The 14,028-nt window shown below is 42.6% G+C and overlaps 1 protein-coding gene across 2 annotated transcripts in view; it reads right to left on the bottom strand.

Annotated features, from left to right (window-relative positions):
- Ube4b (ubiquitination factor E4B) overlaps positions 1–14,028 on the bottom strand; it is a 123,179-nt gene that overhangs the window by 60,860 nt on the left and 48,291 nt on the right. For both annotated transcript variants that reach the window (XM_013034507.1, XM_013034514.1), the window contains exons 4-6: positions 10,634–10,721; positions 8,941–9,085; positions 7,902–8,130 (exon numbers count right to left, since the gene is read on the bottom strand). In XM_013034507.1, coding sequence (XP_012889961.1) covers positions 7,902–8,130; positions 8,941–9,085; positions 10,634–10,721 — 462 coding nt within the window. The remainder of the gene's footprint in view (positions 1–7,901; positions 8,131–8,940; positions 9,086–10,633; positions 10,722–14,028) is intronic.

The following is a 14,028-nucleotide window of genomic DNA, read 5'->3' as shown; positions in this document are numbered from 1 at the left end:
ATTTATTGGAGATAAGAGTTTCACAGCTTTTACTGCCCAGGCTGGCTTTGAACCACGATCCTTAGATCTCAGCCTCCAGAGTAGCTAGGATTACAGGCGTGAGCCACTGGCACCTGGCTAAAATGAAAATTTTTTAACTATTTATTTCCTTTTTTTTTTTCAGTCCTGGGGCTTGAACCCTGGGCCTGGGCCTGGGTGCTGTCAGCTCAAGGTAAATGCTCTGCCACTTAAGCCACAGTACCACTTCCGGTTTTCTGGTGGTTAATTAGAGATAAGAGTCTCACAGACTTCGCTGACCAGGCTGGCTTTGAACCATGATCTTCAGATCTCAGCCTCCTGAGTATCTAGTATTACAGGTTTGAGCTACCATCTCCCAGATAAACTATTCATTTTCATAATAATAAATCCCACTTCTTGAAATTTGTGAGAAGCATCTTTTGTGTGCATGTATGATAGTACAGGGGCTTGAACTCAGCTCTTGACTGGCTTTTTTGCTCAAGGTTGCCACTCTACCACTTCAGCCACACTTCCACAGTATCTTAAATTGATATTGATAGGCCCTAATCAGTTACAAGGAATGGCCTTGACGTTGTACCCATAGCTAGCATGAGGACTTATGTGTTTGTGTGAACTCACATGCTTAGAGGGGCTTCTGCAATTGCTACTAAAAATTATGTTCTATTCTTAGTAACACATTCGTTTAATTTAAATTTGCCTTCCACTACCTTGAAATATTCTCACAAGCATTTTGCTAAGACTTGAAATCTAGAAGGTGGCCAGGTCCTCGCCATGCACACCTGTAAGTCTCAGGAATTGAGAAGCTCAGCTAGGCAAATGAAAAGCTGTCTTTCAAAAGTGACAAGTTATAGAAGTTTGGTTGTGGTGTGTAGGGCAATGCAATGAAAGGCCGTCCGGCAATATTATAGAATTTTCAAATATGTTGTGGCATTTTGGTGATTTTCAGGCAGGCACTAAATAGCCAGTTGACTTTTTGTGTGGTTTTTTGTTTTTTTGTGTGTGACTTTTTTATTTTCTGGTGGTCAATTGGAGGTAAGAGTATCACAGACTTTCCTGCCCAGGCTGGCTTTGAACCAGGATCCTCAGATCTCAGCCTCCTGAGTAGCTAGGATTACAGGCATGAGCCACCAGTGCCTGGCTAACCAGCTATTTTTCTTTTTTTTTGTCAGTTGTGGGTCTTGAACTCTGGGCCTGGTTGCTGTCCCTCAGCTCTTCAGCTCAAGGCTAGCACTCTACCACTTGAGCCACAGCGCCACTTCTGGCTTTTTCTGCTTATGTGGTGCTAAGGAATCGAACCTAGAGCCTCATGCATGCAAGGCAAGCACTCTACCACTGAGCCACCTTCCCAGCTACCACCTGACTTTTTAAGAAGGAAATGACACAAAATCTTAATCCACAGAGAAATGCTAAGTAAACCTCACTGTCAATATGTTTCAACATTACAGAATAATTCTAAGGGTATCACAGGAAATAATGATCACAAGCATCAAAAATGTCCTGTCTCTTAACTAGGTGCCCATGGCTCATGCCTACAATGCTACTCAGGAAGCTGAGATCAAAAGATAATGGTTTGAAGCATCAGCAAGAAAGTCTCCAATTTAAAAAAGCTGGAAGTATGGGGCTGGGAAGGTGGCTCAGTGGTAGAGCACTTGCCTTGCATGCATGAGCTCCTGGGTTCGAGTCCTCAGCACCACATAAGCAAAAAGAAAAAAGCCGGAAGTGGCGCTGTGGCTCAAATGGTAGAGCCCTAGCCTTGAGCTGAAGAGCTGAGGGACAGCGCCCAGGCCCAGAGTTCAGGCCCCACGACCGGACCCCCCACAAAAAAAGCTGGGAGTAGCGACTCAGGTAGTAGAGTGCTAAATAGAATGAAAAAGCTAAGGGGTAGCATCCTCCAGGTCCTGAGCTCATGCCCCAGTACCAGTCCCCCACTCAAAAAAAAAAAAAAAAACCTCTCAGCTGAGCACAGTGGTACAAGCCTATGCGCCCAGCACTGAGGAGGCTGAGGCATTTGGATCTTGAGTTCTGGGCTAGCCTAGACTACACAGAAAAACTGTGTCTCAAAACCAACTACACAGTATTTCATTTTTACTCATCAAAAAGTTATAAAACAAAATTATCCCTCTTTCTGGGAGAGTATGCAAACCACTTTCTGGTAACTACATCAGCAGTCCAATTTCATCATGTAATTACTTCACAAAATAAAAATGTGGCTGAATTCTTCTGAAAATATTCCTGGGGGTTTTATATATATATCAGATCTGTGCGGCTTGAACTACATTTAATATATAAAAAGGAAACTTTTCCATAATGAGTCTATTTATCAATTTTTAAATACTGGCATTGGAATTTATGCTTTCTCAATTACAACACAGAGCTGTGCACGTTCACAAGCACAAATTACTGAACAAGTGGACAGTGGTCCTGGCATGCTCCAGGCTTGCTGTAGATCCTGGGGTGTATACTGAATCACTCAGGGGAGATGACACGTACATTCTAAAGGCAGTGACCACCCAAAACACACTAGTGGGAAGGATGATGAAAGCAAAGCAGGTGATAGAGTGAGATCAAGTTTGTTTCTTTTTTTTTTCTTTTTTCTTTTTTGTTGGTTGTGGGGCCTAAACTCTGGGCCTGGGTGCTGTCCCTCAGCTCTTCAGCTCAAGGCTAGCACTCTACCAACTTGAGCCACAGCACCACTTCCGGCTTTTTTTCTTTTTGCTTATGTGGTGCTGAGGAATCAAACCCAGGGCCTCATGCATGCAAGACAAGCGCTCTACCACTGAGCCACCTTCCCAGCCCAAGTTTGTTTCTTTTTATGTTGTTGGTCATGGGGCTTGAACTCAGGACCTGGGCTCTGTTCCTGAGCTCAAGGTTCTACTACTTTGAGCCAAAGCTCCAATTCCAGTTTTCTGGTGGTTAACTGTAGAAAAGAGTCTTCACAGACTTTCTTGCCCAGGCAGGCTTTGTACCACGATCCTTAGATCTCAGCCTCTTGAGTTGCTAGGATTACAGGTCTCGTGAGCCACCCAGCTTCATGTATAATTTAATGGTTAACACCAGAGGGTCAGGGGCCAGCCTCTGACAAGATAGCATTCACACAGAGAACTGAGAGAAGTTGGGGAAACAGCCTTACAGCTATCTGGGCAAGAGAGGCTCAGAGAAGAAATAAGTCCAAAGGTTGAAGACAGGAGAGTATACTAAGTGCAAAGAGCAGAACAAACACTAGAGGCCTAGGGTGTATGGGAGGGGTGAGTAGAAGGACTTCCCACTCTTTCCACGTATCCTCTAGCAGTGGTGACCAGCAGGAACAGCAGCATGTATGTCAACCTTTCCCATTGCTAGCTATTTTCTCCTTTGTCCTTATATAAGCTCAGGACATTCAAGGTTTGACTTTCTTCACTAAAAACAACAAAGAAAGCAAACAAATAAAACAAAACACCCCCCAATTTCTTACTGTCACCAACTTCCTAGGAAACTATCAGAAAACTCCTCAGGATAATTCCTACAGTTATCTGACTCACAAGACCATTTTCCCTTTACTGTTTTCTCTCCTGCAAGAACAGGAGCAGCTAGTTCCTTGTGACTTCTCATACGGTTTTTTTCCACAGAAGACCTGAAAACAATACAGAAGAATGCCTCACCTTTCTTAAACTAACCAACCTTCAGCAATACCATAGTGAGGAATTAACACATGACTGTATGTTATAACTCCTTCCCAAAGGACTTAAACACATCAACTCTTCTGGGCAAACAGAAAGAAAATGAAGACCATCTTCCTGATTCTTGTGAAAACAGTCTCACTGACTAAGAAGCATATAATTACTTACTTACTTCAAAATAAATGAAATTCTGCAAAGATCTATTAGAAAGAGGAAGAAAAAATTTTCTCTTTGCTGACCAGTCAAATTTATGAGGTTTTCCAATTTATTTCTGGTTTGCCTTGACATATACTCTTAATACCTACTTGCCTCAAGTTATGTTTATTTAGTTATCTTTTTACATTCTTTTAAAAAAAATTTTTTTTTGGTCAATTGTGGGGCTAGAACTCTGGACCTGGTTGCTGTCCTTCAGCTCTTCAGCTCAAGGCTAGCACGCTACCATTTGAGCCACAGCGTTACTTCTGTCTCTCAGCTCTTCAGCTCAAGGCTAGTACTCTACCATTTGAGCCACAGCGCCACTTCTGGAGATAGGAGACTCACAAGGGCTGGGAAGGTGGCTCAGTGGAAGAGTGCTTGCCTTGCATGCCTGAGGCACTGGGTTCAATTCCTCAGCACCACATAAGCAAAAAGAAAAAAAAAACCCGGAAGTGGCACTGTGGTTCAAGTGGTAGAGCACTAGCCTTGAGCTGAAGAGCTGAAGGACAGTGCCCAGGCCCAGAGTTCAGGCCCCATGACCGGACCCCCCCCCCAAAAAAAAAAAGGAGTCTCACAGACTTTCCTGCTTGGGCTGGCTTTGAACTGTGATCCTCAGATCTCTGCCTCCTGAGTAGCTAGGATTACAGACGTGAACCACCAGTGCCTGGCTTTTACATTCTTTTTAATATGTATTAGTTATCTATAGTTAGGTTATTTAATTTACAATCTGGATCATGCCATTGCATTGTAACCACCAATAAGGGACTTCTCAACAAACTGGCATGAGATTTAATTATATTTTGTAATTAGGAAGTAATTCAAGGAACACATAGACTCTTAAAGGTGAAATAAATATTAGGGAAGAACAACACAGGCACCGTTGGGCACAGATGGAAAGGCTAGATACATGAGCTCTGGGTTCCAGCTGTTTGAATCTGAATCTAGGCTCTGCCATTAACACATATGTGATTTTAACCTCTCTGCACCTCACCAAGTGCACTTGTACTTGGTTTCCTCATCCACTGCTACAGAAAGGACTGAAGAACAAGAGATAGGCCAGATCACCAACACAGGATGTGGCACTTCACACTCAGTGTTAACAGTTATTACTATGACCCCAGGAAGTATTTCTGCTACTAGGTATAGAAGATCTCAGGCAAGGTTGGGATGTTAGAAACCTAGAAAGAGAGTCATCAGTAAAAGCAGCCTATGACAGAATAAATAGGCCAGAGGAGCATCTCTCCAACAGATAACTTAGAACAAAGCAGATAACGAAGCCCCTTTACCCAAGTATGAGAAGTGATTCCTAAGGACATAGCTGCTCTGTGACTGTGATCTTGCAACTAGACAAGCATGGAAAAAGACACTTCTTCCTTTGGGAAAGTTACTTGAGAAATAGTGGTATAAAGTCCAACCTAATGCAAGTATCAACCTTTCAGAATCAATATTTAACCTTGTATCAACATTCTTCTATGTGTTCTTTAATGAGTCTCTTGAACACTGTTCAATTAATGAAGTGTACCTAACTCCTACAGAGGGTTTTATTTAAAGTCCAGAGTTATTTTTGAACAGTGCACAGCACAAATCCCAACTTTGTCCCGAGGAAACTCCACTTTAAGATCAAACTGGTAAGACAATGAGTCAGAGGATTAATTAGAAAGAAACAACTCCCATATTTTCTTGCTCAAAGTCACCTAGAAACCTCAGGGAATTTTTTTTTAGTTTTCAGCAGCAACTATTCAGTGAACCCAGTTTTAGCTTCTGCTGTCATTGCCCAGGCTCTTTAAACAAATGGGGTCTGACTTCACTGAGGACAAAGGAAATTAAAGGAAATTAAAGGGAAATTAAAGGTTAAGAGGAAGCTCAGATATACTAGACAATATGACCCCTTTGGATTCTTCCAACGGGCTGTCAAGACCAGGCTTGACAGGATGGGGGAAAAGGAAACACATACATACCCCAGGTTCAAGCCCCAGGTCCTTCCTAAATGCCAGCAATTCATGCAACCCTACTGAAGAAGATTCTTGTAACGGATAACTGGAATGTTCCTCATCTTTGAGGGATGGAATGAATTGCACAATGAATGGCAACAACTAAGAAAATTGTCTTCTGTGCCATTTCATACCACGGTGAAGTCCTCATACTTCAATACACCTACCAGGCCACCTCACTTAACCCTATCCAGTTTGGATTCAAAGCATAGCCCTAAGCAGGGCTTACACAAGTTAGTTCCTAAACACCTAAGCACATGCAGGGTAAGACTCCATTCCTCTGATACCTGGACCCAAACTGGACACAAGAAAAATCATCATCACCACCACCACCACCTTCATCATCATCACCATCATCTTCTTCTTCATCTTCTTCATCACTACTGTCCCCAGAAAGTGCGAGGAAGAGGAAGGAGAAAGGATTGTCGTATATACTACCACAACAAAAGCAAAAGAGGTCATCAGGGAACAAAAGAAAACAAGAGGGGGAGAACTTTGTGCATTTTCTATCTTTTTAAGTAAAGGTTACACTAAAAAAAGTTTTATCCATGGACATGCAGAAAAAATAATTCACCTCCATTAGAAATACACAGATACATTTGAGGGAAGGGACCACAGGATTTTCAGAATTCTGATAATGCTGCTTTCTGAGAGGCCAAAATTATACATAACCAAAAATCAAAGCATTTAAATATGAACAGGCCCAGGGGCCCTAAGAAGAGGAGTGGTTAAGGCACAGATCTGTCCTCAGCCCCTAGGTCTGACTATCCTTAACAACAGTTAAAAAGTGATCCTGTGAGCCTCAACCCTCAAATACAACACTGACCACAGTCTCTGAAATTCATTTGCAATTAGGAATGGTATGTGAACTAGATTGCAATTTTTAAAAAATGCACTTTTCTGTGTGTGTGTGTATGTGTGTATGTGTGCAGGAAGGAAAATGAACCAGGGAAAGGAGGTGAAAAAGAAGCATACCATAGCACCACCTTTACTTTCTGATGTGATCACAACCTGGCAAAGCCAGGATGCAGGGTGCATGCCTACCACATTTGCTAGCGACACAAGATGACGTCCCCAAAACAACCCCCAAATTAAACTGAGGTCAGTGTCACACAGCAGCTCTTCCAAACCATGTTAATCTGCTTTCCTTGCACTGCAAACACACACGCAGCTCTCCTGTGAATAAATACCTAGGAGAGATCCGCAGGGAGGAGGGCCGTCTGCTTGCAGCACGGGGTGAGGCAGGTGAGAGAGCTGGGCCCACGCTGCTGGGCCTCTGTCTGGAATTGCTGGCAGGCACAGCTTGGGGGCTACTTGCAAAGGCAGGGAGACTTGGGGCTCCAGATAGAGTGGAAGTGCCTGAGGACCGTGGGACAGGGCAGGGGGAAGACCCCCCTGGATGTGTGACAGTATAGGGCCGATAGCGCGGGGACGAGGGCTGGCTTCCCGCAGCAGGTCCAGAAGCCGCACTATGAGGACTGAGGGAGGTGGAAGACACAGCCATGTGGCTGGCTGCACGGGGAGGTGAGGCAAAAGATGGACTCAGCACTGGCACAGAGCTCCAGAAACTGGAAGTGGGAGCTGGGCTAGTTTCATAGAGGCTAAATTAGCGGAGGAAGGGAGGAAAGAAGAGAAAAATCAAAGAAAAACTTAAGATAACTAAAATAGAAATCTTTAGGTTTTCAAAGGACAGCATAAATACATTTCATATCTCTAGCAAGAGTTTGAGTATATGATGAGATACATGTTTAAATAATCATAATCTAATTGTCGCACCAATCCAGAGGAGTTAATGTCCCCTTTTCTAAGACTAATATATTAACACAACTATTGGTTTCTAAGTCTTAATCTACATAGACTAAACATGAAAAGCCAAAAGAAACCTAGAAAAGGTAATGCCACCTCCAACAACAACATCTATCCCCCCAAATACAACCCACTTCAAAGTGTCGAGGGCACAGGCCAACACTGAGTGAGCACTTCCTCCTACTCCTTCATGGCTCGTAAGTGCCAATGCCTGTGCAAAAACAACCACACTGACCTAGATAATGAGCTGGCACTGAAAGATCCCAAGTTGCAGAACATGGGGCTTGTTCCCGAATTGGAGCCAGTGTTCAGCATGAGATTTCTATCTGGTGACCGCGCTGCAGCTGCAATGGGCTGTGACGTGGCTGTCAGACTGGCAAATGGATTTTCATCTCGAGTCTGAGTGGACATCATTAGCACTTCCATTAAAATCTGGCCAATCAAATCCTTAAAGTCAGAGAACACTGTGGGAAAGGCAGAATAATGAACAGGTTAGGCATGGCTCTCCTGATACACAGTGGAGACCATTAACTTAACCATATAATTTTCTTTCATATCCAGAAATCATGAAAGTAAAAAGGTTGCTTAACAATAAAATCACTGGAAAGAGAGAAATTATCAAACAGCAGTGTCCTCACTAAAGAGCATACCTGCAATCAAAAGTCCCAACACTCAACTAGGTGCCTGTAGCTAAAGCCTGCACTCCTAGCTACTTTAGGGGTTAGGAATGAGATGAATCATTTTTGCTCAGGCCAACCTAAGCAGAAAAGTTGAAAGTCTGTACTGCTACAGAGTAGAGTCGAAAGCTGTAGTACATGCTTGTCATTCCAGAAACTATGGGAAGCATAAAATTGGCAAATTTTGGTCTAGGTGTGTGCTTGGGCAGGCCACAAATAACCAGTACAAAACACAGCTGGAGACATGGCTTAGCAGCAGAGAATCTTCTCAGCAAGCATAAAGTGCTGAGTTCAAACTCCAATACCACAGGAAGCAAAGAAGAAAGGAGAGAGTGAGGGAATAAGGTGGGCAGGCAAGCAGGGAGGGAGGAAGGGATGGAGAGAAAGAGTAAGACAGGAAACAAGATGGCACTGAAGGGACCTCAAGCTGCAGAACATGATGCTAGTTCCTGAATTGGAGCTAATGTTCAGCATGACATTGATCTGGTGACCCAGCAGCCGCTGCAATAGTGATACATGTGGACCACAGAAAAGGCCAAAGCTCTCACACTGTTTCCCTGCAGGTGCTTGAAAAAGATGGCTGAGCTAGAGACTTACCTTCCTTTGGGTTCTGCTTAAACTGAGCAGAAAGAGAAGAAAGAAAAATGACATCTCTGTCCCGGTCCTTCCAAGAGACACGAAAGATCTTACAGACCAGCTGTAAGGCCTGCTCTTCGGATACTTCAGGGCCTGAAGAAGGCTCCTTGGAGGAAAGAAGATCTGGTGGTTAATCTCCAGTAAGAGGCATATGTTAGTTCACTAGGAATATTTTATTCAGATTTTATTCATTTACAAGTGAAGACACTACAAAAATACAAGACTACCAGGTCCTGGCAGCTCATACCTATAATCTTACCTACTACTTAGGAGGATCATGGTTTGAGATCAGCCCAGGAAAGAAAAGTTCACTCCATCTCCAAAACAGTAAAAAGGATAGAATGATAGAGCAAGCATGAGGCTCTGATTTCAAACCTCAGTATGTCAGGAAAAAAAGCATAAAACCACTCACCTACTAATTAAAAGAAAAACTAAACTTGTTACCATGACTTCCAATCTGTAATATCTATGTCTCATGAGTTTATGATACAATTGAGATGGGAGCATAAAAGAACAAGGTCATTATTAGAAACCACCTAGAAAAAAAATAAGATACACATAAGATGTACATATCTTGTCTATTTTTCTGAAATCCAAAAGACCAGGTTAACGTTCTAGGTACATAATCAACTTCCCTTCAAGAGTATTTCCAGCTGGGCCTGTGGTTCACATCTGTAATCCTAGCTTCTCAGGAGGATTGTGGTTTGAGACCAGCTGAGGCAGACAAATCTGAGAAACCCTTATCTCCAATTAAGGAGCAAAAAACTGGAAGTAGAGCTGTGGCTTAAGTGGCAGAGCACAAGTTTTGAGTGAAAAAGCTAAAGGAGAGCACAGGGCCCTGAGTTCAAGCCCAAGCACTAACCAAAAAAAAGACTATTTCTAAAATGAAGTATTTCTCATTATATTCTATCATAGATAAAATATCACATATAAAAAAGAACTTTGTAAATACTACAGAATGATAGAAATTTGAGCAGTACAGCCACCACCAGGAGGTTCTAATAATCATCACGTGCTGCTAAACTAGTCTTAAAAATTCAGTAAGCAAAAAGTGGTGATTGTTCATGCCATAACACCAAAAGACCAAAAGCAAACACAAAAGAAACCCTAAAAACAGGAAATTATGCTCAGATGACAGCACAACATAAAGGCCTCATAGTTTCAAAAACTTTTTGCTTGCTACTGAATTTTACATATTCTTGCTTTCCTCAGAAAACTGTCATCTACCTGTTTGAGTGAAAGACCCAGAGAGGAAGAGGAAGAGGAAAGAAGGAAAGAAGGAAGAAAGGAAAGGATGAAGGGAGGGAGGGAGGGAGAGAGAATCAAGGCTACTTACTGTTCTTCAGAAGAAAAAACCCAACTACAAAGACATTGATTGACAAGTACTGGTGGCTCATGCCTGTAATCCTAGCTGCTTGGAGGATGGAAGTTCCAAACCAGCCCTGACACACAAATCCAAGATATCTTATCTCCAATCAACCAGCAAAAAGCTGGAAGTGGAGGAGTAGTTCTAGTGGTAGAGTAACAGACATAAGCAATAAAGCCAAGTGAAAGCTGCTGGTGGGTGGCCGCTGGCACAGGCCCTACAATAAGAAGGATGATGTGTCTGTGCTACCTGAAGACTGAATGAAGCAAAGTCACATCTCTTACCAACCTTGTCGCTGAGGCTCCTTTTTTCTCTTCGGTCGTTTTCATCAACCTCCATATTTTCAATTCCTGAATCCACATCCACCTGGGACATGCTTTAAGTATAAAAGATAATTAAGTCTTTCACCTTTTATAAAATTCTCACTGTTACAGCTGCTGGCTGGAGAAAAGTTCTAAAATAGTCAAAATCAGTCAGAAAAGCAAAACAATGATTTATCTTATTTTTTTTTTATTTTAAAGGGATCAACTTATATTAAGATATAAACATCCTGTCTCTCATATATGTTGGAACCATTACTCTCAAGGTGTCATTTCGTTGTGCTCACTTTCAAAAACAAACAAAAAACCCCACAAAATTCAGTACAGCAGATTCTCTAGATATATATTTTTTTTTTTGGGGGGGGGATGGTCATGGGGCTTGAACTCTGGGCCTGGGCGCTGTCCCTGCACTCTTCAGCTCAAGGCAAGCACTCTACCACTTGAGTCATAGTGCCACTTCCGGTTTATTGGAGATAAGAGTCTCACAGACTTTCCTGCCTGGGCTGGCTTTGAACCGAGATCCTCAGATCTCAGCCTCCTGAGTAGCTAGGATTACAGACATGAGCCACCAGCGCCCGGCTACATATATTATTTTTAAATGATATATACTGTGTGCCCAGAGCTTGATTACAAAAATTAAGTACATATTTTTTTCTCCCACATTACTGTCCAGTACTACTTATTGAAAAAACCATCATTTCCACATTGATATGAAATCTCCTGTCACATGCCCACCATCACAAATACGTGGGATTATTTCTAGATACTCATTCCTCCTCCAACAGACAGCCTGTGCACTAGCTAAGACCACTTACTTACCCACTAATACCTTATATGTCAAGCCAATGCCTCCTCCCTGTTCTTTTACTTCCTTGGCTATTCCTGGCCTTTCTTCTACTATACCCACTGGCAATCATTCTGACTAGCTGATTAACCATTCCCTTGGGATTCTGACCATTGTGTGAATTTCACTGAGTATGAATGATATCATTGCATTCTTGTGTTTTTCTTTCCATATAGGTATGCAGACCTTCTTCAAGGGCTTTCAATCAACTTTGTAATTTTTTCCATAAAGTCTTACACTCTTCTTAGTAAGTTTATTCCTAAATACTATATGGTTTTTAATGAATTGTGAATGATACCTTTTTAAATTAAATTTTTTTCTTCCTTTTTGTTAGCATGTAATAATGTCACTGGCTAAGGTAAGTTATATTTAAGGATACACAGAGTTCATTTGGGAGATAGACTTGTTTCCGAATAGTTAACTTGCTCCTTCCACTCCAGTCCTTTCTTGTTTTACTGCACTAAGTAAGACCCACAGGTAGAACAGAAACAGAAACAGCAGTCACCCTTGAGCTCATTCCTGATTTCAAAGAGTGACTCTAACCATTGAAAGTGAAATGTGGTCTCTGTGGTTTTTTTGGTAGGTGTCCTTTAAATTAGAACAAGATAGTCTATTCTGCAGTTACACACATACTCTGGAATCTTAGAGGCTTAACACTATAAGGGTTATTTCTTGCTTACGCAAAGTCTGATGAGAGTGAAGCATCCTTACTCCATCTTTAATCTATGCCATCTGCAATACGCAGCCTCCAAGGTCACTGGAGCAAGAGAAGAAAGGGATGGAGGAGGAACGTGGGCTCAACTGCCTTCACCTAAAAGTGACATGCTGCTCCTACTCATAGTCTAGTGCATAGAGCATGTTACTTGGCCCCCATCTAACAGCAAAGGAGACAGGAAATGTCAGGGAGCTTATGGATATTTGGTGAACTGTCTCTATTGTACGTCAATGTCAATGGATTTGAAACCAAGGTCTCATATACACTAAGCATGGGCTCTATACTTCGCCAACAACCCCAGCCCCAATGCCTCTTTAGGGACACTCCTTTCTGTTCTTCATTTTCTAAGATTTTTAACATGAACCAATATGGAATTTTATTAATCTTCGCCAGTACCCAACAAAGCAATTTTTCTCTTCAATATATAATCTGGTAAATGATATTTATTGATATTTATGTGTTTTTTCTTTTCTTTTTGTCGGTCATGGGGCTTGAACTCTGGGCCTGGGCGCTGTCCCTCAGCTCTTCAGCTCAAGGTGAGCGCTCTACCACTTGAGCTACAGCGCTACTTCCGGTTTTCTGGTGGTTTATTGGAGATAAGAGTCTCACAGTCTCTCCTGCCCGGGCTGGCTTTGAACTGCGATCCTCAGATCTCAGCCTCCTGAGTAGCTAGGATTACAGGCGTGAGCCACCAGCGCCCGGCTTATTTATGTGTTTTTTAAGTAAATTGGTGTTTTTTGTTTTTTGTTTTTGTTTTTTTGGAGGTAGTACTGGGGCTTGAACTCAGGGCCTGAGAACTGTTCCTTAGTTTTATTCACTCGAGGCTGATGCTCTAGCACTCCAAGTGCCACTTGCAGCTTTTTGGTAGTTAACTTGAAGTTGAGTCGCAGACTTTCCTCCCTGGGCTGGTAATGAATTACAAACCTCAGATCTCAGCAGCCAGGATTACAGGTATGAGCCACCAGTGCCCAGTGGCACTGGGGATTAAACATAAAGTGCCAGTGGCACCAATGAACTATATACCCATCACTAGACATACTATCTCAGAAGGAGTCAGTAGGAGTATTGGAGTTTGAACTCAGAGCTTTCTGGGGGTGAGTGCAAGTGCTGGAGTTTGAACTCAGGGATGTCTGCCACCTGATTCATGCCACTAGCCTTTTTTTGCTTTCGGTTGTTCTTGTTGTAGTTACTGTTATTATGATTATTTAGATGGGGTCTTACATTGTTGCCCCAGACCAGCACAAACAGCAATCCTCTACCTATGGCCTACACAGCTGTAACCACAGTCATAACCACCATGCCCAGCTTATTTGTGGCCATGGGTTCTTGCTAATTTTTCACTGAGGCTGGCCTCAAATCATGATCATCCCCATCTCTGCCTCCTGCATAGCTTGTATTATAGGCATGGGCCACCATGCTCATCTCAGACATGTTATTTTTAAATGATTAAAAATTCATTTAAAAATGGCCTCATCAAGAATTGACCCATAAGGGGCTGGGAAGGTGGCTCAGTGGTAGAGCACTTGCCTTGCATGCTCGGGGCCCTGGGTTCGATTCCTCAGCACCACATAAGACAAAAGCCGGAAGTGGCGCTGTGGCTCAAGTAGTAGAGCGCTAGCCTTGAGCTGAATAGCTGAGGGACAGCACCCAGGCCCAGAGTTCAGGCCCCATGACTGGATACCCCCCCCCCAAAAAAAAGTAATGACCCATAAGCAAATGCCAGGAGGATGGTAGTATGCATCTGCCTAGGGTGAATGTTCTAGAAAAGAGTTTTTACTGTGAATATTTACTTTTTTTTTTTTTT

This window comes from Dipodomys ordii, unplaced genomic scaffold, assembly GCF_000151885.1.
Source record: "Dipodomys ordii isolate 6190 unplaced genomic scaffold, Dord_2.0 Scaffold6, whole genome shotgun sequence".
In the NCBI taxonomy this organism is placed as follows: Eukaryota; Metazoa; Chordata; class Mammalia; order Rodentia; family Heteromyidae; genus Dipodomys; species Dipodomys ordii.
This window is presented reverse-complemented; position numbering and strand designations above follow the sequence as displayed.